Source organism: Pungitius pungitius, chromosome 8 (assembly GCF_949316345.1).
Source record: "Pungitius pungitius chromosome 8, fPunPun2.1, whole genome shotgun sequence".
Taxonomy (NCBI): domain Eukaryota; kingdom Metazoa; phylum Chordata; class Actinopteri; order Perciformes; family Gasterosteidae; genus Pungitius; species Pungitius pungitius.
Genome location: NC_084907.1, coordinates 22,130,966 through 22,158,571, shown reverse-complemented (window position 1 = coordinate 22,158,571; position 27,606 = coordinate 22,130,966). Strand labels below are relative to the sequence as shown.

Sequence of the window (27,606 nt, the reverse complement as noted above, 5' to 3'; positions counted from 1 at the left end):
TTTTCATTTAGCCACACGCTTTTATCGCAAGGAGACTTGCAATAAGGGCCTTTAACCTTTAAGGGTACAGACCCAGAACAACAGGAATCGTGGGAGGCTGTATCGGCTTTCTGCCGCCCTGAACTTCTGAACCGACCTGACCCGACCTCACGTGTGTCTCTCGTGCAGGCGTTCAGGAGAAAGGTCTTTTTGAGGACATCCAGGACGACGAGGTGGAGGTGCTGCAGCAGATGCTCTTCGCGGTGGTGCTTTGCGCTCTGGCCACACTGGCTGCTAAGGGCGATTTGGTCTACACGTCTGTATTCATGGGAGCCGTGGCAGCCATGGCAGGGTACTGGCTTTCTGACAGGGGAGACCGTTTATTAGGCAGCTTCTTAAAGGGACGATGAAGCTTCAAGGTGTTTCGCAGAGGGATAAAACTTTTAACGTGCAATTTGCTCGGTGGTGGCATCAGTTGAAAATGAACAATACTGTCGTGGCTCGTGGAATACAGCTTGTTTGTATTTGTGTGCACAAACAACGTATTTGATTTTCTTTTATTTATTGCATCAATGACACTGTAAATGCACCTTTTAAGGCTCGGGCAGAGCGGGTGAGCTATGTTTATTTTATTAATAATTATGCATCTTTCTTTGTGAAAACAAGGTGCAAGGGAAATTTGACATGAAAGGATGTTTTTCGCAAAATTCCTATATATATATATATATATATATATATATATATATATATATATATATATAGGCCTATCTATTACAAAATGGAAACTTTTATAACATCAATGCAACATTTCACTCACTAGTGTCCTTGGTCCCACAGTGTCACACTATACATTTAAGTTTAATGTCATGATTGCATTGTGTAAATATTAGTTAAACCCTATTCTAATATTCTGATTTTAAGAGTCAAATCACAAACAAAGACAGAAAGAAAGTCACCTTTATTTGATGGATATAAACAAGCTGGCCAACACTCAATAGTAATATTCTGATACAGCACATACAATAGCAAACTGGGTCTTGGGGACAGCCTCCTAGATTTAAAAAACAAAAAACATCAGAGTATCCATGCTTCATTCAAAACTGTGACTCAAACTCACTTCTTTGTTTTTTGATCTAGGTACTTCCTCCGTTAGTTCTTTTAAATAGATTTTTCTCTTACGCACACACACACACACACACGCACACACACACACACATGCACGCACCCACACGCACACACACGCACACGCACGCCTCTCTCTTTTCTGAAGACATTTACACAAGCAACCCCAAAAACATGCTGCACACTCACAACACTGCACAGGCTGTCTACTGAGGGGACACAGTAAGTGAGACACACGTCACACTCAAACACAACATCACGCCGTCACGAAGCACGATGCAAGTAATGAATGATGCTTCATGGGAGATTAGCTCACGTTCACACCAGTAATCATTCAGCATGCTGGACACTCACATTTAACTGGTTCCTAGGTCTTTACTGTACAGCTCAAAACATTTACATATACAAATAGTACAGACTCAAACTGGCATATTCGGTAAATTGAAACAATACAAAAAATAATACAAAAGTAAACAATATTTGTTCTTTCAAAGCAAAAATGTTTCTAGGCGTTGGTCACAGTGATTTGTTTGATCCAAAGGTTGAGCAACATAATAAAATTGAACTTGTACACAACAGTAAAGTGAAACTATGTGTTAGGCTTTCCATGCTTTTTATTCTCCAAGGCCTTTGAGAATTAGTGGCGAACCTACAGGCCTTTTTTTTTTTTTTAACTCTTTCTATACGGCTGCTTCCAGGCACAGACGGACACTTGACTTCAGTCATTCAAAACCAGGATGAGTGATTTGTCTTAAGCCCAGGAAACCAGCCTCTAAGCCTCCGTGTCTCCTAAAGCTTTGTTTGACACAAATCGCTCTGCATAGAGAACAGGAGATTATTCTTACATCATCGCTTTCAGTTGGCACATTATGTAAAATTCAACATGCGTGGGCACAAATGAAATGTTTCATGTTTTCTACCATGTCAATTATAAATCTTATTTCATGGTAGGAGAAGCCCCTACTTCAAGTATTCAGTAGATAAGGACCTGAAAATGGAGGATTCGTACTCCGACCCCCTGATGGTGAAGTTAGAGGATTTTGTCTCCTCTGCCTGCTTGCATCGTCTTTCCTTTTAAAACCAAAATCCAAATCAGGACTTTTCTCTCAACATTTGTAAACACAAAGACAAAAGTCGATTCTTGGTCAGTGACAGGAGCTGTAAAGGTTCGTACGGCATGTGGAGCGGAGACAACAGGCGATGCGCGGGACACCTCGGTTTGTGGAGGTTGTGTAGATGGAAAGACATTTATATACAACAGTCAACACTTGGCCATACACGTGAAAACACACAGGCATCAGGAGGGGGGGGAGCAAGTAGGGGATTGTCTTGAAACAGTCTAATGTACTTTTCCACTACACTGCAACGATGTGCGTTGGTTTTTCTACTTCATCAGCTGTCACGGTCACGCATGTCACCACTTCTGACTACAAGACGACAACGAACACGCAAAAGAAACGCACCTCGACAGAGTCACTCAAACCTCCACTTGGGTGTCTAACGGGTTTCGGACCTGCGTGCAGCAGACAGAATCTCAATGCTACTTATGTGGGCTGCAAAAATGCAGCTTTTTTTTCCTTTTTTTTCTCCCGTCGTTTCAAAGTTGCCACAAGCGGCGTTCAACTGAATGTTTTCACATTGAAGAAAAAGGAATGTAATAATGTCATCTTTACTAGTTTGGATATACTTTTCTATTTCACACAAACCGCTCTAAAGCTCTTGTTTCTTCTTTCGGGCTGACCTGTGTTTCCAGGCAGGGAATGTTTCTTGCTGCTGAGGGATTTACTCGTGTACAAATCAGAGGAAAATCTCTCTCTGACCTGCAGCCAGTTACAAAAATAACCATGAAGAAACAAAACATATATATCGTCTTGTCAGTTTGAAACACTTTTCTGACCACATATAGACACACTGTAGATTTCTCTCTATATGTATAATATATGCATATCTATACTATATGTGTACAGGTTTTTTTAACGAGGCACAGGCCTCCTTGTTGAGAAGGAGAAAACAAGTCACTATGTTTGAGGAGGTCACACAGACTACTGGTGGAAGGAGAATTCTGTAGGTCGGATACTGGGCTGTCAATGGTATAAACAGACCTGCGGGAAAAACATATATTGAAGACCCTCCCATTCGTAGTCTATAACGTATTCACACCAACAGTATTATATATAGATCTCCTCCCTGTGGGGTCTTGAAGTGATCGTTGCCCGCAAATCCCCCGAAAGGCCAATTTGTATCTACAAAGCAGTCTTATTACAGTTATTCGTGAAGCCCATTCTGAGATCAAGTCCCTCCACTGTAAAAAGGAACACAATATGCTCTTGACCAGTTCTTCTGACACCATTTAGAAGTCTGAGCACCAGCAGAAGCACCATTAGTAGAAATTCCTGCAACCCGGAGGAGGTGCATAGGTGTCAGAAGCTCAAAAACAATCTGACTGATGAGTCGTTTCTGACCGCTCTCTTGGCCACTTGGATTGATAAATTTGAGTTTTTATTCACTCTACACTGACATCTGCATAGATTCGTTTTTTTTTTTTTTGACTACTTCTGATTAAAACGAGGTAACGTGACGAGAAAATGGATGGCACCCCGAGCCTTGAGGCTGGAAACAGTCCAAGAGCTTGTTCAGCAGAGTAAAGAAGGACTATTGTGAGCTCACAAGGAAGGAGGAAAATAACCTGGTGTGGGACTCTATTTACTCTACTCTCTCTTTTTTTTTAGAAACGCCGATCGATGTAAAGGTAAAAAATGAAGTCGCTGTGACTGAAATAGCTCATCAACACAATCAGATCATTCAAATTACTTAAGCGACGTCATGGTGGCCAGGTAGAAGGGTCAGATGTCACCAGGTGAGTCAACAGGGCAGTGAGACCACAAGAGTTGAGGAGGGGTGCGGGGGGGGGGGGGGGGGGGGCGACCGGAGCCCGAGGAGTCGGTCAGGCAGGTGAAACAGACAGCGGGGGCCACCAGGATCTTGAGTCATTGACGACGGACTAATACTGAGCCGGCAGACAGACACCATCTGGGGTGGGAGCATCAGGAGGGACGTCGAAGGCCCGAGGAGATCAACATCTGCCTGTTTCCTTCCAGCTCCGTACCGTGTTGGAGATCCTGTGATGAGGAATTAGAGGAAATGTGGAAATGCATTTTCATTAATGATAGAATTATAGGTTCTATAATATATCTGGATACCAAATGTTTAAACTGACCTGCTAAGCTGTCCGTTTCCCTGCATGAGCTGCACACACGAGTGGCCCCTCCTCGTCCCCGGAAAATAAAGAAAGGTCCCAGTGCTGAGCGTTGCTTGAGTGGAGGTGATTGTTTGGTTGGGTATTGATTGGACTTCATGGCATGGCTGTGCTCCCCCAGTAGTGACTGAATGATCTGAACGGGAGAGACAAGTCCAGACGTCACGCAGTCGCTCAGAGCAGAGACAGAAGACACGTTAAGTGGGAAAATGGTATCTCACCCCTCAACAACAATAAAAGAGCTTTGGTTTTTACGGCACGGATCATGCCCAAATGCCCTCGTCGTCATCCTGGGAACATGCGTGTTACAGGCCGACATCACGGATGTGCATGAAGAGAAGGAAGCAAACAGAGACTGGAGTAAACGCTGATCAACAGACTGGAAACCAGTCACCATCACAAAAACCATTCGTGTCTTAAGTATTTACTGTTGAACATGAACATTGATGCCGATTTTAAAAACCCTAATTACATCTAACCTGGTCTGGGGCAGGGCGGTGACCAGCATGCGGGGGTCCTCGGGGCGCCCCCCCCCGATGATGGGGCGACGGGTGGCGTGGATGCTGGGCGTGGTGCTGAGGGTGCTGAGGGTGCTGAGGGTGCTGTGGGTGCTGTGGGTGCTGGGGATGTGGATGCTGGGGGTGGGGTCCTTGTTGAGGAGGGCCATGTGGGTGCTGAGGGTGAGGGTGCTGCGGAGGAAGGTGTCCGTGTGGGTGCTGCGGAGGATGCTGCGGGTGCTGTTGTTGAGGGTGTTGCGGCAGCGGGTTGCGTGGGTGCTGTTGATGCTGGAGAGGTGGTTGTGGGTGCTGAGTGTGCTGCTGAGGGTGCTGTGTGTGAGGGGGGTGGGTGTACTGGGGTTGTGCCTGCTGCTGCTGCTGCTGTTGTGGGTGCTGCTGCTGCTGCGGGTGCTGTTGCGGGTGCTGCTGCGGGTGCTGCTGGGGGGCCTGTGGGTGCTGTGGGTGCATTGTGTGGGGATATGGAGTCTGCTGGACATGAGGAGCGTGGGGAGGAGCATGAGGAGCATGAGGAGCATGAGGAGGAGCATGAGGAGCATGAGGAGGAGCGTGGGGAGGAGCGTGGGGAGCGTGGGGGTACTGAGGCTGGGGCTGAGGCTGGGCGTGGGGGGGCTGAGTCGGGGGTTGATGAGGAGCGTGTGCATGATACTGCTCATCTTCGTAGTTGTCGGTGATCAGCTTCATTCTGCTTTGAGTCTGTAGAAAGAGGAAAGTGATGCCTCACAATTCTCCTCCAATGGCTGGACAAAGCACATACTTTCAGTATACGTGGATGGACATAAAAACAGGAACACCTTATGATGTAATACTATCCACAACAATAAGAAAAGTTATATTTTGGGACAATTCTCTGAGTATCAACCTTGCTGATGAGAAGATTAATGCCATTCTTCTATTTATACCTGTCATGACTTTTAAGACTCAGGTTTGAACCCGGTAAACCCACCTTGAATACATTAAACATGGGTTTGATTGCAGAGATGCAAATGATTATATCTTTGATAGGAAACCGCAGAGCTCAAATAGAATGTTAATGTGTAGAAACGAGTGGCACATTACTTGCACTGTGCAAATGAGCACTTGATGAAGAACTGAATTAGCTAAGAGGATCAGTGTGTGCGCACCGCTCCCTGTAGATGGAGAAAATGATCTAGTTGCCTTGTGCAGATGCATTTTTTTTATTTGTATTAATGTTGCCTTGGCAACCAACTACAATACAGACACAGTTTTCCTTGGCATTGTGCTGCAGTACTAACGTGTTGTTTGAGCTGGTGCATCAGTTTGTCCCGCTCCCTCTTGAGGGACAGAACCTCCTCCTGGGTCTTCTTTTTATTCGACGCGGACAGTTCCAGCAAAGCAATGTTAGCGTCTTTCTCACTGATGGCTGCCAGCAGAGCTTGTTGCCTTTAGAACAGAATCATGAAGCATCAGAACTTGTGGTTAGTTAGACATCCCTTTACACTTTTTAAACCCCACTGTCTCAATTCAATGTAAGCATGTCAATGACTCATCATCCAGTCAGGCCACGATCAATAAATGCCTGGGATTGCTTGGTTCTCCTGGTAATGACACATTTGTCACTCTCACTTCTTTATATGAGAAAGAGTGGTAAGAAATGTTTACTCTGCTCCTGCTCAGATACCAGTAATACTGTGCTGTCTGGCTCTTTATTGCAACAACAGCAAAATACAGTATAAAGTTACAGCCAGCAGCCGGTTAGCTAAACTCAAACGTAGCTTCTTTGCCAGAAACCCAGCTAGAGGGGTGAAATAACAGTCTTTGTGAGGCAGGCATCAAATGACGACACTGACTTCATCTCCAGTATCTCCTCCAGCTGCTTCCTGCGCTCCTGTCTCATGTTTGTGAGGTGACCGTCTCTCTCCTGCAGCGACTGCTGAGTGGAGGAGAGACGCTGCTTGGTGGAATCCAGCTCCTGCCTCGTCCTTTCCAGTGTGTTCATCAGCTCCTCCAACTGCATCCGATGGGAACACAAATGCACAAATAAGACCCACATACACACACATAAATGTAGACACATAATCCTCAAAAGTAAATGTGCACCTTTAGGTGGTGGCCACTCTCCATGGAACTGTCTTTACGCGGGTCTTGTCCTAAACCTTTCTTGTCCCCTTGTGGTCCCAGTTTGATGTTTGGACCTTTCTTTGTCAAGTCTTTGCCTCCTTGTCTGTAGAAAAACACAAAAATACAGCATTTTCATTTTGCATGTAGCCTTTATCCACTAAGAAATGCTAAATAGACTCTAATCTAATGTTAAAGGGTATATACATTTCGGTGTAGTGTAAAACATATTGTTAGATCCCAACAAATAAAAATAATAATAAAAATAAAATAGACAAATAAAACAGCGTTATGGAAAATCATGATGCATTTTGAATGAATCTTGTTTCAAAATGGTACCAATCATGAGATCACCAGTAAGGAGCATTGAGCATCACAGATGATGGACAGCTTGATGTTATCTGACATTTCTGAGATGAATCACAGGCTTAAACAGCAGAGTGTCCAACCAGAGGATGATATGGAGGTGGCAGCACGATGGGGAGGGAGGGGCATTACTTACCTGGGAGCTAAACTGGAGAGAGCAAGAGATAGAAGAGAGGGGGTGACGGGACAAGTGGAGGAGACATTCGAAGCAGCAAACGAGAGCACACAAAGGAAAAAGTAAAAAAAAAAAAAAGAGACATTAGAACCAGAACGTAAAGAATCAACCGCAAAAAAAATAAACCAAACAGAGGACCCCGAGGAGACCACAGTGTGCTTATTGTCAAACCACATGGGCGACCACAGAGGCACCTGTATCAGCCGCCGCCGTGTAGCCCGACACGCCGAGCGCAGGATGCACCTTCTCTGAAAACACAGAACAATGTGCATCTGCTGCCTGCAGCCTGGGAGACGCACACATGCAGGCAGACAGGCAGACGGGCCACAGGAGAACAAGAGGGGGGCGGTCTGAGTGCCGAGCGAGAGGAGGGGAAGCCGACTGCAGTTGGGCCAAGAAAAGGAGCTGATCATTTCTTTTAGTAGCTGGTTGAGCAAGCTCCAGACGGGGGGGGGGGGGCAAGTTAGGAGGGAGAGCAGGAAGGTGAGCCCCGGGAAAGACCACTGGAAGAAATAAGTGGTGTTACTGATCGGATACGGGGGGTCTGCAGGAGGGGGAGGGGGGGTCCCACAGGGAGAGGTGGGCAGATGGGGGGTGGAATGAGCAGGGGAAGAGTGCTCATGGCAGGAGGACAAAGCTTTAAGGACAGAAACTTTCCACAACAAAAACAGGCATCACTACAAACGTGTGTTTTTAGTTTACTTATGTGTAATACACTTATTAAGTCTGTGATTCGGTGCTTTAATTTGGTATAATGGCATTTGTCATAATTCCACTTTGGATCATCAGTGCAGACAAAGACAGTTTGAAACATAAACATGCGGCACAGAGTTATAGATGCTGATCCATAACCAATCACATCACATCTGCCTGAGCAAACACATGCTGCGGAAACACGAGCAAACATGAGCCGGGTCTCTGAATCATGTGTGCGAGAAAAACAATGCAGACAACAACAAAGAAAAAAGGCGTGTCACTGGAAAAACCAAGAGATGACAAGAGTTGAGACAGCAGGCGGACCGAGGCAGTGAGAGCAGGTGCAGGTGGAGCAGTCTCTGCCCGGGCAGAGCACTCACTTTCCCAGGAAATCCCACACCATGCCCCCTATCTGCTGGGGGGCAGCGGAAACAGAAGGGAGCGGGTCAGGGGGAGCTCTGGCACCGGGACGAGGGATGGGACGAGGGGCAGAGGGAGGGGGGCTGGTTTCAGGGGGAAGTGGGGGGGGGGGGGGGGGGGCGTAATGGATAAGAGTTGCATAGGTGATGGAGAAGAGTCGGTAAAAAAGATAATCAGATTTGAAAAAGAAGGTTCAAGAAAGTGGGAAAGATGACAAAAAAAAGGAGGGACAAGAACACTCAATTAATCAAACACCACGAATAAAATAGCATGAGATATAAATAAAATGGCCCCTATCTCTAGCTGGGCAGGAACATCATAACTGGTTTTGTGACTCTTAAAGTGACTGTGGCTGTGATTGACAGGCGGTGACCCCATGCATTTTACCCTTGTGTGTCTCATTAGTCCAGGATAACGATGGTGGTCTCCGCCATCAACCGAACCAGTGAAGAGACTCTGGACCCCTGATTATTCATGTGGTCACAGAGGGGCTCGCAATGTCACATCTAACAAAGCATCACAGCTTAAACAAGGAGCCTCCTGCTGTATCTCAACATGGAGATGGTGTATTTGTGTATTTCTGAGGGTATTTGGAGCGAATCCAGTGCAAGACACTGTGATGAAACAAACTCATGATGTCACACACGTACACATACATAACAACAGATTGCCCAGTGACCCCCATCGTCAACGCAACAACAGATGAACTAATGAAAAGCTCCGACAGAGACTTTTCTCTGTGATTCTCCGTTCAAGAATAAGACATTAAAACACAGTAATAACACAATGCAAATTGCATTTTGTAGGTGAAGATTTAAAGATGTCTATAATTACTTCACTAACTCAAGTTCAGAGCATCAGGTTTATTTACCTTTCCAACTCGGCGATCTTCTTATCCTTGTCATTCTTCTCAGTCTCAACCTCTCGCAGGATGTCCAGGAGTCTCTCCACCTCCGTCTGAGCCTTGTTGGACTCGTCCTTGTAGTAGCTCACATCCTTCTCCAGCAGCTTCACGCGGTCCACGTACTCGGGGTTCCCCCTGGGACCGGAGTGCTGCTCCACCTCGTGGGCCTTCTGCATCCACGTGATAAGGAACAAACAAACATGCACACACCCAGAGATGCACTTGGTCAATACAGCACAGAATGTTTTACTGCAGAGGGATACATACAGAACTCTGCAGTCCATCAAATATCAACGAGTCCCTTTGCTCTCTCTCTCTCTCTGAATGAGTCAAATGTTGTGAACAAGGGCGTTAATGCTGCTGCTGGCTCATTAGCATTAAGCAGAGCTATTATTTACCTCCATTTCCCAGCCTTCTGAGACTCCCAGTCACTTTGCACACTTTGACCAATGTGAGACTGTGTGTCTGTGTGTTTGTTTCTGCCTGTTAATGATCCAGAAATAATAAGTAATCAGTTGCTGTGAAATACTGAATCATGAACCTGTCTCTTTGGTCATCTGTCAAACTAATCGGAGTCAATATGGACTATTTTCACAGTTTGTCACTCTTCATGAAGTACAGTCATACAAATACAGTGGTAGACGTCACCCTTGAGACAATATGCAGCCACACATGTGCAGAGCCAGAGAGCATCCACCAAAAACACTGCAGAGGTCTCTAACCACGACGGATACCTGCGCTCAACGCACCACAGACACCAGAGGACACCGACAGAGACGACATGCAACAAGATCGACGACGTCGACATGCAAACCCCACGAAGCTGCACAGTCTTTGAGATCTTCAGTCATAAGGGTGGAGGTACAGAAGCAACAGGGACCAAATTAATCTGTCGGCTAACAGTAAGTCTCATATTTTAAGCATGAGGAGCAATGTTAGGATTTAGTTTATGGGAGATTTTTCTCAATTATTCAAATTTAAAAGAATATACATTATACAAGTTATTTCAGACCCACTTATCAATGTGGAAGTATGTTAAAATAACTTTGTTGGACATATAAATTAGACTCAGCCTGTGCGTATAAATGTGGACATTGATGAATGAAAAATGTTACAGATGACATTGTAATGATGTTATTGAGGTTTGTATGTACTCCCCTTTTAATTACTTTTGGAATCATTTCATTTTTCTAATTTGTTATTGTATGATTCATCCTCTGTTTCTGTAACATGTTGTATGCGTATATAAAATAATTTAAGATTAACCTGTTTTACTAGTGAGAAAATACCATGTGTCAACATCAGATTAAAACAACATCCCTGGTAACTAAACTTAAATGTAATGTGCAAGGGAATTATAGCCAAAAATACGTACTCCATATAATTCATCTTTATCTATTCTGCTCTCAAACACGATAGAGGTCCAGTTGCAGAATGAGTACGTTGCGATCTACAGTAGAGCTGAGTATAGAAGTACAGTGAGATGGTCAGCAGGCATCTTGGTGGCTCAGTGGGTGAAAGCGGAACCTGTTCTTGAATCTAACATGGTCACCATATAGCAGGTTTAGAAATACGTTATCGGTGGTCCTCATGCTTTCAATATGTGCCTCAGAGAGCTCAGGAGAGGGACTTACAGGATGGTTCATGTGACTGAATAGCTGCTCAGCTTGCTACATTGCAAACGGAGGGGTTGAGGAAAGGAGGGTAGGGCGGGAGAGTAAGTGTTAGGATTTAGTCTGAGCCAGAAGGAGAGAACAGCAGGATCAGACATGTTACAATACATGTTTGACAGAGCAGTGACATGGTCTCAGAACAGCACATTGTTACAGGTTAAGGGCAACACACCACGGACAGATGCAGAGGAACACACACAGGGGTAGCCTGCGGATTATGGAGTAGTAGGAGGCGGGGGGGGGGTGGCGGGGGGGGGTTTTCATGGAACCGATCTGTTCCCCGCGGCGGCCTATCAAAGCATGGCGGCCCGTTAGAGGAGAGAAAGCACGGCGAATAACTGTTTTATGTAAAGGAAATTCACGTTTCCGTTTTTTTGTGTCATGTGACCCGTTAAATGCCTGTGCCCTCACAAAACTTAAAGGGAAAACACTAATCAGGTCTTCTACAAAAAACTGCCATATTATGAGGTTAACTGTTGAGTTTGGCCTAAATTGCCACTGCAGATTCTTTCCTTTTAACTGACATCTTAGTCAAGCATTACAACGCACACGTACCTTCTGCAACTGTGTCTCCAACTTACTACACTCCTCTTTTTTCTGCTCGATGGCGATCTCCAGTGACTTGAGCTTTGAATCCTTCTTGAGGCCAGAGGATGCGATCGATGAAGCGTGTTCCTTTAAATCGATAAGACTGGACTGAAGGTGGAAAGAAAGTTAACACGGGTTCAAAGTAGCTCTGAGTTGGCCAAACTGCCACAGCTTAAATGTCATATGAAATCCTGCAGAATACACCGTACAGAACAAATGAGTAGAGAAACACATCGAGACTACAGTACGCTGCCGAGTGGACCACACAATTCTCTCTGCTCCATGCATACTCGCTGACCTCTTTCTCTGTTAATTCTATCTGCAGGCTGTTGACCTTCTCCTTCAGATCCTTGTTCTCCTTCTTATACGAGTCCACTTCATCCAGGCGCTCTCTGTCTTCCCTCTCCCTCTGGTCCTTCAGGCGCTCTATAATCCTCTCCTAACGTGCACACACATGCAAACACATAATGAAGAGAGTTACACTTTAAAACACTCTGAAGACACCATTCGACTCTCAATATTCAATAAAAGGGTGCAATATTTTCATTTGCTTTCTTGCTGATGATTTAAGGAGATACAAGAATAAAGCTACCACCTGCAGCCAGTTATTAAAGTTTTTATTTTATGTAACTCTCGGGCAAGAGAGCAATTTTAATTTGGATTTCTAGAGGTTTCATACTCTTTCTAGAGAATACCAACTTATGTGCACATCTCTACCTGGAACAGTCAATGCATGCTACTACTAAAACTAATGCTAACGTGCAGTAGCTTACCTTCTCTGACAGCGCCTCCTCCAGGGTGGCCAGGGCAGTGTCTGTGTTACTAGAGTCAGTCTGCAGAGACTTGACTCTGTCCTTCAGGTTACCCAGCTGCTTGTCTTTGTCCCGCAGTTGCTCCTGCAGGTTCTCAATCTGACACAGCAAGGGAGAGCAGGAGAAGAGATGGTGGCGTTACAGGGGAGAGGGGGGGGGGGAAGCGTATCAGTGGAAAAGAGCATGGTCTCAAAAGCAGAAAAGGATTTAAAATGTGTAAAAAAACTCGGCTCGAAAGCAGTTTCCATTTCAAGAAATACATAAAAACCGATGACTAAGAAGAGTTTGACACACAGAATATAAACCGAGCTGCCCTATGGGATGGAGTAAGAATTGTGAATTAGGATGTTAAAGACTGACATTTCCTTTTATATGATTGCTACAGCTGAGGAAAAAGATGAAGAAGAAGAGAGGAGGGAAAAGTAAGCAAAGGGACCGGGTGAGCAGCTAAGGGTGAGAGTAACACTGTGTGGGTATTTATAGCACACACATACAAGAGTCAGTGAGGCAGAAATATCTCCGAGACGCGTCCCCCCTGAGAGCAACGGAGACTCTCTCACTCTAAATGGAGAGAGTAAGCACTGGTTTAGTCGAGGACACGAGAGTCAAACTCATCAACTACATCTAGAGTGTAAACAATATAACTATAATGTGGTTAGGAAATGGTTTGGGGAAGCGTTTCAATATTTTTCCTCGGTTTTGTATTCTTCAACTCTGGTTATCACCTTCTTCTGCAGGACGTTGATCTTTCTTTCTTTGACTTCCAGCATGTCCTTCATGTCCCTGATTTCTCCAGCAAGGGTGCCCTTCTCCTCCGTCAGGTCCTGCAGCTGCTTGGTCTTCTTGTTCAGGAAGGACTCTTTCTCCTCCAGACGCAGACGCAGAGCATCGACCTGATGTAAGTCACAGGCAGACACACACTGTAGTGAGCAGGGCTCCACCTAAGACCATCTTACTTGACTAACACAATGTTATACGTGCAATAACGTTCAATCTGTATTATATGTCCCGGGACGGTTCACTGCGCACTGCACAGTAAGTTAGTCCCAAAGTAAATACACTGCTGATATGATATGTTGTAATAAGACTCGGGACAAGCCTATTTTTTGCTCAGATTGGCTTTGAGTGTGAAAATGATTTTGTGGAGCATTGTGTTGTTCAGAAGCAACAAATGAATGTGTTAGTCCATCACCTCTGTTTGCAGGATGGCAGCACGTTGCTCCTTGGCAGTGAGAGACTCTTTCAGCACCTCGATATGCTGCTTGCAGTCTGAGTTCTGGTTGTTGAGGGTCTCTAGTTTTGTCTGCAGAGCCAGCAGTTCAGACTCCTTCTTTGACAACTCCTGCTTCAGCTGGTCGATCTACAGACATGTGAGACGACCATTCACATGAGCGCTGTTATACCATCACACTGTGACGAGCTGCACAGTACGGCTTCTGCACTATTTTCATGAATAACAAGACATTTAGGACCGACTCCCCTGCATTCATCATGTATTATACATCATGTCTATTCATCATTAATGAAGAGGAGTAAAACACTGTGGCGTCGTCTAACGCGAGGAGCGGCATGTAAACATGGAGTCAAAGCTTTGCAGAGACAGATGAGCCTCAGAGAGCTTTGGTGTGCTGACGGTGTAGCTCTGACTAAGTCATCGAGTACAAAAGCAGGTGAAGTCTATTCAATAAAAACCAATCTATCACTTACTAGGCGTTCACTCTTTGAACATAATGTAAGTCATAATTGTAAAGTAACCATCTTTTAAACTTATGTAAGGAAACAATATTCAGCAATTTTATTGCCATTTAGCCTTTTTTATGTATTCCTGACACTGAACTCTTTGAAAATATAGAAGAACAGGAAAAAAATGTCAGAGAAGCATCTCTCAGATAGTTGCCAACAGGGCACTTTGCTGATGGCACTAAATGCTGAAGCAGAGACGGACACGTCAGCTTAATTTAGCATTCTCATATATCTGCACAGCGCTCTCTCTCTCTCTGTGTCCCGAAATACCCGATTGTGTTTGTTCTTCAACATGATCTGCAATTCATGCATAGCCAAACGGTATCTACCTTGGTCTTCATGAACTTGGAGTGGTTCTTGTAGACCTCCATCTGCTTGATCTCCTCTTCTCTGTCCTCTGTGTTCAGTAAGCCGTTTGCCTTCAGCATTTGAATCTCATCCTCCAGATCTCGAATGTTGCGCTCCAGGGAGGCAACTTTGGTGTCCTGCACACAAACATGCAGAGGAGACACACCTCAAAGAGCACACTGGCATGTCTTTTTTTCCAGTTTTATGCTGCAAGTAAAACTGAGCTAGATACAAGAGTCCAGAAAATACAGAAAGAAACGGACAAAAAATAAATAAAGATATTCAGAAAAAGGGAGTGACAAAGAAAGAGAACAACTGCAGCTTTCTACCCGGCTCCTTGCAGTCGCACAAAGGACTAATCACCATTGAGAAGTATCCAGCAATGAGACATCAGCCTCCAGACTGGGGAGAAACGGGGGGAGAGGAAGAAAAGTAGTTGCTTGCAGATCCGAATGCAGCTTTAGCTTCACGGCTTTTTAAATAAATAATACGGCGTCTATGAGATTAGCCATGGTCCATCTCCTTTGCCAGCAGAGCATAGAGCAACCTTGTTCCTTCCCCTCTTTTTGTGTCTCTCCTTCTCTCATCCCGGTGGTTATGAACTTTTGAACTTGTGGCTGCTGGCAGGGTCGGCCCAGCCCGCTGCGGAGGAACGCGGGAAACGGACCGCAATGGGGAGCGATGGACAGCCGGCGAAGGATCGGAGGGGGTTAATGCATGCACACATGTACATCCACTTCACACTTCTCGCTACCGCTGCATCTCACCCCAGTCTCTCTCTTACGAGACAAACATCAATGAACATTGCGTCAATAGACAGACACCGTACCTTCAAAGGAGGGAGATTTTATTCCATCCACATGTAATCACTGGTACATCGACCTGGTCACTAAATCTTGCTCTTTATCTCTCTTTCCCTGCCACTGTGTATCTCTGTTCCCATCCATCTCCCTGCATACTGGCCTCTCGCTGTCATAAACAACCACACCTGTTTCCATGGTAGCAGCAGGCAGGCTCTATAGCGTGCACTGTCTCTGGTGAGTGAGGAGGAGAGAGAGGGAGGGATGAAGGGGAGACGGGCAGGGAGGATTATTCGTGCTTCAGCAGTGGGAGTGAGAAGAGGTGCAGGGTCTTCCTGCACATCTAAGGTGCAGTGTCTATCTACAGGATGAGGAGGAGGAGGAGGAGGAGGAGGAGGCGGGTCTTCCCTCGCTCTGAATGCAAATCAACAAGAGTCACATGTCACATGACCGTGTTGGGTGAAGGCTGAGGCCTGCACAGTGCCCATCCAGCCAAGTGAGAGGGGCTGTGTAAGCTCAGCAATGATGTCATGATTTATTTTGAGGAAGTGATGTCAGGCCTCTGCAGTGAGGCTGGTGGAGCCCACAGCAGTGCAACACTGGTGCATCTCAACCACACAAGTGGTGACCTGAAAAGACAGTTTTATAAAATTCCATTTGCATGTTGCGTATTTGCATTTTACAGATTCATCAGTTTTAAAGAAAGTCAAACGTAAGGCAATCACATTGGATGGTGATGGGTGGGGTCTGGAAAACTGCATCTTGTTCAATATTTTCAATGTAATACGAGATGTTCCTTAAGTTTCCCCTGAATCTTTAAAGCATTACATACATATTCTTTCTCTCCTCGTTAAAGTTAATTCAAATCCAGGATGCACTTATAACACCTTCAACAATGCTCATCTGCAGAAAATAGCTGTCTTTGTTGATGAATTGTTCATTGTTCACATTAAATGAATTGTCATGAAAGAAGAGTGATGCACGGCTGGCTCCTCTTCAGCAACAGCAGCTGTAATGTTGATCAGTAATATTGATTGTTGATGTTTGTGAGCACGTACACAGTGTGTCCGGTTGCATGTGTGAGAGACAGGTCTACTGTTGACTCAGCTGCTGATAACCACACAACAACAACAGATCAGATCGGTTTAGACGTGCCTCAGTTTACGCAACACAATGCCTGTAAATGTCAGTGATCCAAACACACATAAAAGAAACATCTGTCTTGCTACATCTGGCTTTGGACAGACCATTCATAGCCAGCTGGTTGGTTTGTATACAGCCCTTGTTTGTTCATACAGTTGGTTAAAAACAACCTATTATTAACCCTGGTGTTATTTTTAGGACATTTAAAGATTATTTTTCTAATACACTCGGTTCTTACTTTCATCTCGATGATGGTCTGCAGGGCCTTGGTTTTGCTTGGGTCCTGATGCAGCTGATTTCTTCTGTGTAGTTCCTTTTAGGAAAAATACAACATCTTGAGGCACCAGAACAACAGAATATACGGTTACCTCTACCAAAAGCTAGATCACATGACTGAAATAGTAAAAAACCTGAAATGATGCATTTCAATTTTGTAAAAGTGTTCAATGAAGCTTATGTGCTCTTTCTCCATTATGCAATCCACATGCTACAACGTGAGCTGGACCATAGAGCCCGTTTGTTATGAGAGAATTGGCACTGCCCTCTAGTGACAACAAACAAAAATACCTGTCCAGTTTTATATTTTAATACATTACAACACACCCCTGGTCATGGGTTACCTCTCGAAGATGTAAGTTCTCTTTGTCTTTTTGATCCAGAATGACCTCCAGGTGTCCCAGCTGGGCCTCCGCCTCAGCGATGCGCCTCGCTCTCTCCTGCTCCTCCTCCTCGGACACCCTTCCCGACCCCGAGGGCAGCCCTTTGCTCTGCAGCATCTCCAGCAGCTTCTTAATGGACTCGTCCCTGGCTCCCAGTGTCTGCTTCTGGGTCTCGATCCTAAGCTCCATCTCCTCCAGGGTCTTTCTGAGCAGGAAGAGCTCCTTGGCCTGCCTGTCGTGTTCCGCCTGCAGCCGACGGAAGTTCTCCTCCGTCAGCTCGATGGTGGTGTAGTGGTCCGAAGCGGAGCGGTTGCCGCCCTCCTGCTGCAGCAGGTGGTTCAGGTCTCGTTGCGTGCGCAGCTCGTCCTGAAGAGCCTGGATGGTCATTTGGAGATGCTGAAAGAGAGACTCTGTGATTACTGACCTTCATTTCAGGGATAACCAACGTGACGTTTTTCACGACAACACACTGACACACATGAGGGTTGTGACAATTAAACACATTTCCCAAATGGCTGTACATAAAGTTCTGTTGAAAAGTCAGTAGGAACTTACCAAATGTCAGGAGCAAATAGACGGAAGACAATTAATATCAGCAAAACTGCTCATTTCATGTTTTTTCATTTAGGAACAAGAATCAAATTTGAGTCATTCGGAGTCCCTGTAGGACTTTAAGAATAAGAATATATAATCACAGATGTCAAACCAATTCATCCAAGGGTAGATTGCTCTGCTTTAGAGAGAATGAATGAGGTTGTTAACGTGACTATCAGAGCTGAAGCCCACCCCGATGGCTCCCTGCAGCGCAGCAGAGATCTTTGCTCTCTGACTGACAGCCCGAGACGCCCCGTGATTAAAATGTCAGAGGTGGCATCTGGTTGTAATAAAAAGGGGCATTTACGCAGATACAGAACGCCGATGGAGCTTTTATTGAGCCATTAGCGTTGATTGAAATGGATTCAAACATCTTAGAGGAATGGATCGACAGTAAAGCTTTATGCATAGCGTCCGCACTGAGTTGGAGAAACTGAGTGTACGGGATGAATATTTTAAAAAACACACACACTATTAGGTCAACCATATTTCTTTATGTGCAGGGGTGTTGGTCCCACTGTAAGGGGGGCAGAGTTTGACTCTTCCAGCAGAAACCTCCACAGAGTGTTCAGAAAACGGCCCAAATAGGATTTAGAGGAGAGGAAGCAGTTCGTTAAACCCACTTAAGGTCTGAGGCTGTAGGGTCTATGGTACTGCAGCGGGAAGGAGGACCAGACACATTCGGATTGGTGTCATTCCTGGAAGTTTGATGGATTTATAGGGCAACACATCAGGGTTCAAGAGGAGTTCACTTTCTCTCAGAGGTTCACAGGAGAGGAGGTTGTCATTGCGCAAAGGGATTGTAAAGGTAAAGGTAAAAATACACGCCACACTGAAGGTGACTCTATGTTGTGCACACAACACGTGGTGCAAACATAGGGACAAACCTTGGTTCTCCTGGCATCCAGCATCTGCAGAGCATGGGCAGAATGAGCAGAAAAACAGACGAATGGTGAAAACAGAGCGCGATGCGACAGAAAGGGATGATCAACACAAACCAGACGGACACACATCAGTCTGTCCAGCTTTCTCAGTACGAGCCTTCAGCCCTCAGTCAGAACATCACATTCACAGGAAAACATAGTGAAGATTACGTTTTGATATTCATATTAATTACTTTGATACGTTTTTTTACGATCATTTCCTCGTCACATTAATTTTTCTTTGGGCTTTATATGACTTGGTTATACTATGTTTTAGTACAAATATACTGTATTTTTTGATGCTGGTCTGACAAAACAAGACATTTCGAAATGACATTCAGCGATCAGTTGCAGCTCTGAATTATCGGACTTAGGATAGAACTGCATTTTGAACCCAACCAGAGGACAAATACCGAATCAGGACAGAATCTGTTTGTCCATCGCTCCAACACGTCACACTTCCTCAGTAGAGACCAGGCAGGGTGGAGGGCTCAGGCCTTCTTCTTCCATCCATGTTTGTGTCTGATCAAGCAGCCGAGGACGTTTTCTGCTGACTGCAGGAACGCTGCCATCATCCCCAACAGACCTTCTGATGGTCGGTGCCATTTGGTCTGGCAACAGAAACCACTCAATACGTCTCAACCTGTCTGTTTCCCACTGAGTGTGATCTCGTCCTTTATCAGTCCGACTGTCACCACTTAAATAAATAAATAAAGAACAGATGTGTACACTGTAAATCCTTCCTTTTCCCCCCTTCAACTAATTAAACATTTGTTCAACACAACAGTTATGTTCTTCACACATGTGGAACAGTCCATAGTGTGTAATAAAGAAAGTGTATAACAAATGGTCATACACCTGCTGCCATCGTACTCAGACTAAATCAACGGATCAACTCTCTTCTCGTATCCTCTCTCTTTCTACTCTTACTCGCCCCGTGTCCCTCTCCCTCCCTCCCCAGCGCCCCTCTCCCCTGTCATGATCAATAACCTGCTGTCTTGGAACTAAACTGCAGGGAACAGTTCCTGAGAGTCAGTCATGATTCAGCGGATATTGACGTGGTTGTCACTCTGCCTCTTTTGCAGCGTAACCTGAAAAAGCTTCGGGGGCTTCCACTGAGTGAAGATGTTCGGCTACAGCGCTCCCCCCTTTATAAGTGACACCTGGGGCAGCCGGGGGTAACTGCTTGTCGTAAATCCTTCTGTGCAGAAACACAAAATCTGTCCCAGAGCTGCAGTAGACAAGAACTTTATTTTTTTCCCCCAAAAACATCCGGCAAAAATTTAAAAAAGCTGTATTTACTTCCGGCTAATTACACACGGCAAAGTACACTCCTGTGCTTGATGTAAAATGCTGAATCAACACGACTAAGAGTCTCCAAATACGTTGGCTGTGTTCACAATTATAGTTTAGGAAGTAACCGTACTAATATTTTCTTATTAGCAACCGACATTTGGTTTAAAAGCATTAGTGTCGCGCTAGAGGGAAAGTCTGCAGATCCTCAAGGTCACAAGGTTTCATCCTCTGGGGACCATGCACATCTAGACCGACTGTCCTGGCAATACATCCCGTGATTGCTGAGATATGTTATTGTGAGACATGTTACACACGCTACTCTGGTACGTAAGCTTGCGACATTCACGTATTTTACCAGGCTGCACAGGCAGGAGTAGCTATATGTGGCTACATATGAAAATGTGTGTGTGTGTGTGTGTGTGTGTGTGTGTGTGTGTGTAAGAGAGAGTGGGAGTTTGTATCTGACAGATGGACAGCTCCAAGGCGCTGAGTCAGAGCAACGTACTGCTCATTGCATGCCTCAGCTCAATGTTGTATGACACACATAGAATTACACCCACAGCCATGACATTTATTCCTCTCCACTGCAAGAGCCCTTAATGAGCACTGGAACTGGTGAGTAGTGGAACTGCATTGTGGGTAACAAATGCTGCAATATTATATATATACTTATATTTTTCCCAAAGCTCGCAAAGGTAGTTTTGGAAACCAAACCAAACAATACTGTGACTGAAAACAACATTTACACAAACTACTCCATCAGTGAATCTAAAAAGACAGAAACCCTGTCGACTAACTAACAATTTATAAATGAGAAGAATCACAACTATGGTACTTAATGCTATTTATTAAATACTAATGCGAAACACAAAGTGATACACATCCAGTGGTGGATGATAAAGTGACGCTGTATAATTTCACAACATGTTTCCATAAGAACCGGACGGCCAGCAATCAATGAACCATTCAAATAGACGTATAGACTTTCAATGACAGCCTTGTCTAAACATCAACGTCTTTAGAATTGCGGAACCACTCTCACGCAAGTGGTCGCGCCCTCTGATTTGAGCATCTCATTTGTTCTATTCAGGTTGATAAAAGCACAGCATGGTGTGTGGAGGGAGACCGTTGAGCCACTAAAAGGTCCGAGCCGAGCTGAGCAGAGGAACAAGGATGTGGGATTCGATGCTGCTACCTGCTACCTGCAATCTACAAATGTACGTAGACGCATACTTGAGTGCTTACTTGAGTTCCACAAGTCAGGACATGTCCCAAAATATCCCGTTGCTCACCTTTAGGTGACGGTTGCAAGTCTGTTTGCCCCCAACGGAAGATATTAACAGTGTGTGGGCCGCACACCTGCTGCACCGCCACACATGTTAATCATAGGCGCAAACAACTAACTGCGTCATCGCCTCTCCCACAAAACCCCACAGACTGGGAAGCGATGACTAAACCTCACACACAATCACGAATGCAAACACCCGCGTCCACATGCACACCACAAACTGCATCATGCACATGTATTCACAATGTGCTAAAACCCCTAAAACCCAAACCCCCCACTTCACCGAGACACAACAGCTCCACGTTTAATCACATTTTCGCGCTTTAAGCGCTCGGCCGCTTCATCATTTAAAAAAAAGATGTCATGTTTGACTCTGAGGCGAGGTATCCACACACAGGCAGAGCACTTGGATCCGGGAAGCTCAGCCTCCATTTTGAGGCTTGCGTTGATGCAGGCTGACTGAGCATCAGTGGTCATGACTCAGTCAGATATGGTCCGCTCGAGCTCACACACTCGCCTCCAGCAGCTCTCGCCCAGCTTCGGCACGACGGAGCATTCTGCTGGATTCAAGTCCTGTGGACCAGCGACATCGCAGCCTGGCCTGCACGTTTGCATCGTGCCTAAAAAATGTGCAAAAGCAGCAAATCAGCGCCTCTAATCATGAACACGGACTGTTTCCATCCAAGCTCTGCAGGCCACAGCTGGTATTTTCCTCCCAGTGGAGAAAGTGCTTTACAAAACCAATTAAAGACAAACTAATGCATGAATGGTTATCCGTGTTTCTGGAGGTATGTGTAGAAGAAGCACGCACTCACAGGTTTGATCTTTCGCAAAGTAAACAAAGCGTGGTATTTGATCAAACTAATAGAAGCCGTAGGTGCCCAATGCAAAGGGAATGCCATTTTGAAAGGGTGCCTTAAGACATGCTAATTATTGACCTGAAATTAGGCAATTTGCGCCTTAGTCGGCCGCTCAAACAATCCCAGTTAAGTACAAACACACACTTACGTAAGAACGCGCCACAGCCCGGAGATCAAGATAGAAAAGACTAATTATAATAACAAGGCACATCTGCCATTTTATTGGCCCACATCCTGCACTTCATTAATGAAGCCAAGGAGGGACCTAAATATCCCACAGTGCAGAGTCACAGCAAACACTGATGGACTGAAGACATAAAAAGTCCTCTCTTTGTATGGAGCACAAAGGCATGAAAGCCCACGCTGTGCAGCTTCTTTGACCTTCGGCTGCTACAGCGCACGATGCAAACATTAAAAGTGTGCACGAGGATTCACGTTGAACTGTGAGGGTTCCATTAAACAAGAAACGGCTCGGCCCCCCCCCCCCCCCCCCCCCCGACACGAGGGCTCACCAGCAGCTCCGCCATCCTTCCCTTTAGCTGCGTGGCGCCGCTTCAGGGCTGAGTGTGCGAGCTTTAACCTCCAGACAAATCAGGTAATTTACAAACCACATCCAGAAGGGGGGGGGGGGGGGGGGGGTGGGAGAGGGGGGGGAGGCGGACGTGTGCAGCGACGACAGATGGGTCCCGCTGAAGGGAGGGCGAAGAGACGGTGTCTGAAATGATGAGCGGGCTTCTTAACCGCTTAGCGTCTGAAGGCATCGCCCCCCCCCACAGAGAGACAGACCGGCTCAAACACCACATGCCACATCCTCCCTTGAACCTCCGATATTAAACTAAAGACATTAGTGTACTTGAATATGGTGAAGGCCAGATTAAGAGCGGCAGACTGGGGAGGGGGGGGGCAAAGTCAAAGTAAGTAAAGAGACAGTGGAAATGGGAAGAGAGACAAAGGTGAAGACATAGTGTTTTAAAGCCTTCTTGACATGTGTCTCTGCGCCTCGTGGTCAGTTCCTGATTTAACTGGGCCATGACGTCCCACATCATCTCATGGAAACTTTTCAAAACAATCTGGAACAAACATTGTTCCCAAATTGAGTAGAAGTTAACTTCACTGGTTGGTAGTATCACTGTTTTTTCACCCAATCATTAAACAACAAAGAGCATGTTTTCCTTGTCAAAAGTATTGCTTATGAGATGATGCTCGGCCTGTTAACCCTTTTTGGGGTGGATTTGCCTCCACCAGTAATTCTGTACTGGTAAGCTGCTATGCAAAGAGACTGCAAGTTAAATACATATGTGCACAAAAAACTCTTCCTTTCAACGAGCACCTCCCGGAGCGATGACACGGGTCTACTGCAGAGGAGAGAAGGGTGACAGCAGCGACTCACAGATACAAAGAAGACGAGCCGAGCGACAGCGGGGTGACGAACCAACAACCCCCCCGTGTAAAGTGCATTGTGACCGTGGAGAGAGCTGCTCTCACCTGGTTCTCCTCATGAGTGACTCTCATCTGCTCTTTCAGGATGGATGTGCGAGTCGCCTCTTCTTTCCTCATTATCCTCTCCTTCTTCAGCTCAGGACTCCAGAAGCTTTTGATGCTGTTTGTGGAGGATCCCAACTTACTGTCCTTGAGGTCAAGCTCCCGGCGCAGCAGATCATTCTCCCTCTGCATGTCCCTGAGCTGGACCTGCATCTCCAGCAGCTCCCCACCGCTGCCCCGCACCGCCTGCCTCAGGAGTGCCGAGGGCACCCCCTGGTGGTGGTGGTGGTGGTGTAGCATGGAGAGGGAGCCCAGGTCGCTGTAGGACAGGAGGTCCCCGTGGGGCAGCCCCACGGAAGCGATGTTCGGGCTGCTGCCCATGGCCGTGACGCGGCCGCCGTACATGGCCCGGCTGGTGGCGCGACCCAGAGTCATGGTGCCTTTCGGGTAGGTGGCGGTGGAGCCCACGCCCTCGTGGTCGCTGAGATACATGGGGCCCGAGGTGGCATAGGCAGCGTTGAGTGACTGGATGTTCTCCATGGAGAGCGTCTTCCCCCCCGCACCGCCCCCGCCCCCGCTGTTGGCCCTCCGATGGCCCAGTCTGGGGGACCGTGGCAGGCGGGGGGACCGTGCGGGGCTGCTCTCTGCGTGGCCTACAGCTCTGGCACTGCCGTACATGTCCTGTGAATCAGCGGAGGGTTCTCAGCAGAGACTGTCCTGACCCTCCGAGCTGCACATGGGGGACTGATTTCTCTGCTTAACGGGGGGAACACGTCGATGTCCGACCTGCGGAAAACAGAACGAGGCACCTGTTAGATGGCACACCTGTTTGTGGGGTTCTTTTTTCCACGGGAACCTTTTCGTTTTTGGATTTCCCACCGGCCGACATTTATTATTTATTTAGTATTATATTTGCCGTAGTACATGATGGCCAATTGTTTTATAACAGACTAAATAATGATACCATTGAAGGAATGACAAAATGCATGAGGTGTTATTTCTGTGTTTACAGTTAATTCCATTTCAAAAGTTTATTAGTTTCTACAAAAAAACAAGCAGAGAGGCTGTACTGAATTAGTGGTTTATGTAATCATATCGTTTGACTTCATATTTTCTGTGGACAACCAGAAATGTTTGGATACGTTCATTAGAAACCGCTGTGTTGAGCCCAACAAGAGAACCCCCCAACCAACATGATGAGGCATAAGACATAAAGTAATCCTCTGGAAGCATTGCAATGACTCATAAACACATAAAACATTCTAATTAAACGGGGCAAGGAACTTACAATGATTTCTATAGCCAACAATGTAATGCAATTCATACTATACAGACCTCCTAGTCACAACCTTAATTAAAACATCATTTAAATAATATTTCCAGAGCCTGCTGGCTAATGGGGGGAAAGAGATATGAACGTTATAATAACGGTTATGTCATTTCATGCCACCTCAAGCTTCAATACAGCACAAAGATATACCACAGTCTAGCATATGTTAAAGCTTGAGAAGACACATCATTGTAGAAGTAAAATATAGAGAAGCAGTTAACAACAAATGGTGGAGACAAAGACGCTGACAGAGGTTATTAATGTCAAAGGCTATTTAGTGATGAAAATGGGACGATGTGTGGGACCAACAATTTGACTCTTCCGTCAAAGTAAACTACAATACTGTCTCCCCTGTGGTTACACATGCTGCTGAAACCCAGTTGCCATGGAGACTATGCCTGGGCTAAACGACATAAAGCACCCAAATCATCTGACATAACGGCGCCATAAGTTTCCAAAAAATTGTGGTCAAATGTAGACGCGTGTGTCTTGCTGAAGACATAACAGCCTGTAGGCTGCATGGAAGCTGTTTTTAACTCCATGTATATTCTTGTCCTTTCCTTATGAGGGACAGACAAAATGTCAATTAATGACAAAGGGAACCACGTGTCTCCTCTGTGTATAAAACCCAGCGCTCACTGAAGCATCATCACGTGCAAAGACTGGTCCCGGGGGGCCGTCCCTGCAGCCTGGACATCACTGTCCTCTGTGTTAGTAACATGACGTAAAAGGTGTCCGGGCAGAAGGGAACAAACTAAAATGAAAAGTAACCGTTGTGCGTGCATAACCTGAAGAGTGTGAAACAACTTGTTTTTTTCCTGTTTAGTCCCTCTGAGAGAGAAATTCAATTAAAATAATATTAAATATGCAGACATTAACAACACAGCTCTTATCTACAATGGTCAGCTTGCTGCATCGGGTCTGAAGTTTCATTGGTAAATGTTTAGAAAAAAAGAACAGACAAAACAACATAAATATCTCATAAGATTTGCTGTTAGAACTGTTAGTTTGGATGATTCTTCTCAGTTGTTGGGCGTGTTTGCAGTGTGGCATTGTTCAGTCACTGTTTGTAACGATAAATTCCCTTTGATGAAGCCTTTCTGTGTTCACATGTTCTGAATATTTTGAGAATTGATTCACGTAACCACTGTTGATGTATTTGTACGTCTTTCGTAGCGTGCAAACCATCTTGTTAAAGCTGACAGATGTGCTATTCAACATCAGCTCTGATTCATGCACGCTGCTGCTGTTGAAATTGTGAAATAAAAGAATGACCAAAGTATCACGTTATGGACACAGTGAAGATGAGAAGAGTCATTGTAATACCAAACCGCATCCCCACCCAACAGTGTACAAAGGGTGTTTTACATCAATTAAGATAAGATACTCACATTATTATCATTTTGATATTCTGCTTTTTAAGAGCCAATGTTTTACATTCTTCTCTGACTTCTCTGCACTCACACTGCTCAGGTGTTAGTGAGCTACTGTGATACGATAAAGAAATGGGCAATTCGGAGAGCAGCGGTGCATCCACAGTGAGGAGGATGTACTATAGTTGTTGATTTGACCACAGGGGGTGCCGCCGAGCCAGGGGTCAGGGAAGCTCCCGTGTGTCTATGAGGAGGATCATGACATTTTGAAAGACAGCATGCAGACATCTTGAGAACAAATGTGAATGAGAACAATCAAACCAGGGTTCTGCCTTTACACAGTGGATAACCTTTACAGTGGTTTGAAAATAAAGAAAAGTGCAAAGAAGTGACAGCCCATGCAGGGAGGGTGCAGCACCACTTGAGCTGGTGCAACACATGCAGCCGCCTCACCATGTATTCCACGATTCTACTACAACCCCCCAAGAGACTTGGTTCAACGGATGACACAATGTGGCCTACATGTGTCCAACTTCCAATGGCCTGATCCACCCGGACAGTAAAATCCAATAAGCATCGAAATGGCTCGTGAAATGCAATGAAAGGCTCGGAGAAAATGACACGTTGCTCTTTATTTGAATTACATACGACGTCCGCCGACAGATGAAAGGCTCTTTATTGCAGCATAGGGAGCACGGTCGTACATTTGACATCTGATCGGGCCTACATTGGTGTGGCGTGCGTCGAGCACCTGACCACACCAATGTAATACTATTAAACCTGAAGCCGAAAGAAACCTTGATTTTGAAAACACGGCTCAATCGTTTACAGACGGCTTTAAATGCTAAGTATTAGATATCAAGTGGGATCTGGCTGTCTGTGTCCATGCAACGACCACCTGATTTATTTTTTTAATACACACAGCTTATGCTCTCTTTCGGCTAAATCGCTCACTCAACGCTAAAAAAAACACCCTGAAAGGGTTCGCGCGTCATTTGCTTCTATAATGGAAACACGGATAGAGTGGGCATTAAATGAAAAGAAGCAAATGTACCTTGGTCGATGTTAATAATTCCACTCCCTCGCCGCTTTGGACGGCATATTGTCGCCTCCATTCAGTCGGGCAGCATCCTGCGCTGTCATTGGGCAGCGGACACGCGCTCTCTCTCTCTCTCTCCCTCT

The 27,606-nt window shown here is 45.6% G+C and overlaps 2 protein-coding genes across 4 annotated transcripts in view; one reads left to right on the top strand and one right to left on the bottom strand.

Moving 5' to 3' along the window:
• The window catches only part of LOC119229521 (protein disulfide isomerase Creld1), a 3,162-nt gene extending 2,233 nt beyond the window's left edge, over window positions 1-929 (top strand). The window contains exon 6 of the mRNA XM_037489959.2: window positions 169-929. Coding sequence (XP_037345856.2) covers window positions 169-389 — 221 coding nt within the window. The 3' untranslated portion in view covers window positions 390-929. The remainder of the gene's footprint in view (window positions 1-168) is intronic.
• Window positions 919-27,606, bottom strand: erc2 (ELKS/RAB6-interacting/CAST family member 2). Of its 3 annotated transcripts, XM_037489964.2 has the most exons (20): window positions 27,479-27,606; window positions 23,725-24,507; window positions 18,760-18,783; window positions 17,240-17,674; window positions 16,858-16,932; window positions 14,658-14,813; window positions 13,778-13,945; window positions 13,311-13,478; window positions 12,547-12,684; window positions 12,072-12,212; window positions 11,741-11,881; window positions 11,147-11,182; window positions 9,480-9,682; window positions 6,934-7,057; window positions 6,684-6,844; window positions 6,129-6,276; window positions 4,837-5,568; window positions 4,579-4,647; window positions 4,319-4,493; window positions 919-4,220 (listed from the first exon to the last, which is right to left on the bottom strand). In XM_037489964.2, the coding sequence occupies exons 2-18, from the start codon at window positions 24,397-24,399 to the stop codon at window positions 4,621-4,623; spliced, it is 3,552 nt and encodes a 1,183-aa protein (XP_037345861.2). In that variant the 5' UTR covers window positions 24,400-24,507; window positions 27,479-27,606; the 3' UTR covers window positions 919-4,220; window positions 4,319-4,493; window positions 4,579-4,620. The 3 variants fall into 3 exon arrangements, with proteins under 3 accessions (XP_037345861.2, XP_062420050.1, XP_062420051.1); XM_062564066.1 differs by lacking the exon at window positions 18,760-18,783; XM_062564067.1 differs by lacking the exons at window positions 11,147-11,182; window positions 18,760-18,783 and having other exon boundaries at window positions 27,479-27,605.

Coding starts and splice junctions, on each gene's coding strand:
- erc2 (XM_037489964.2), bottom strand. CDS start 24,399: ATGTACGGCAGTGCCAGAGCTGTAGGCCACGCAGAGAGCAGCCCCGCA. Junction 17,675..18,759: donor TGGATGCCAGGAGAACCAAG/GTTTGTCCCTAT, acceptor TCTCTCTTTCAG/CATCTCCAAATGACCATCCA. Junction 7,058..9,479: donor AAGATCGCCGAGTTGGAAAG/GTAAATAAACCT, acceptor GTTTTTCTACAG/ACAAGGAGGCAAAGACTTGA.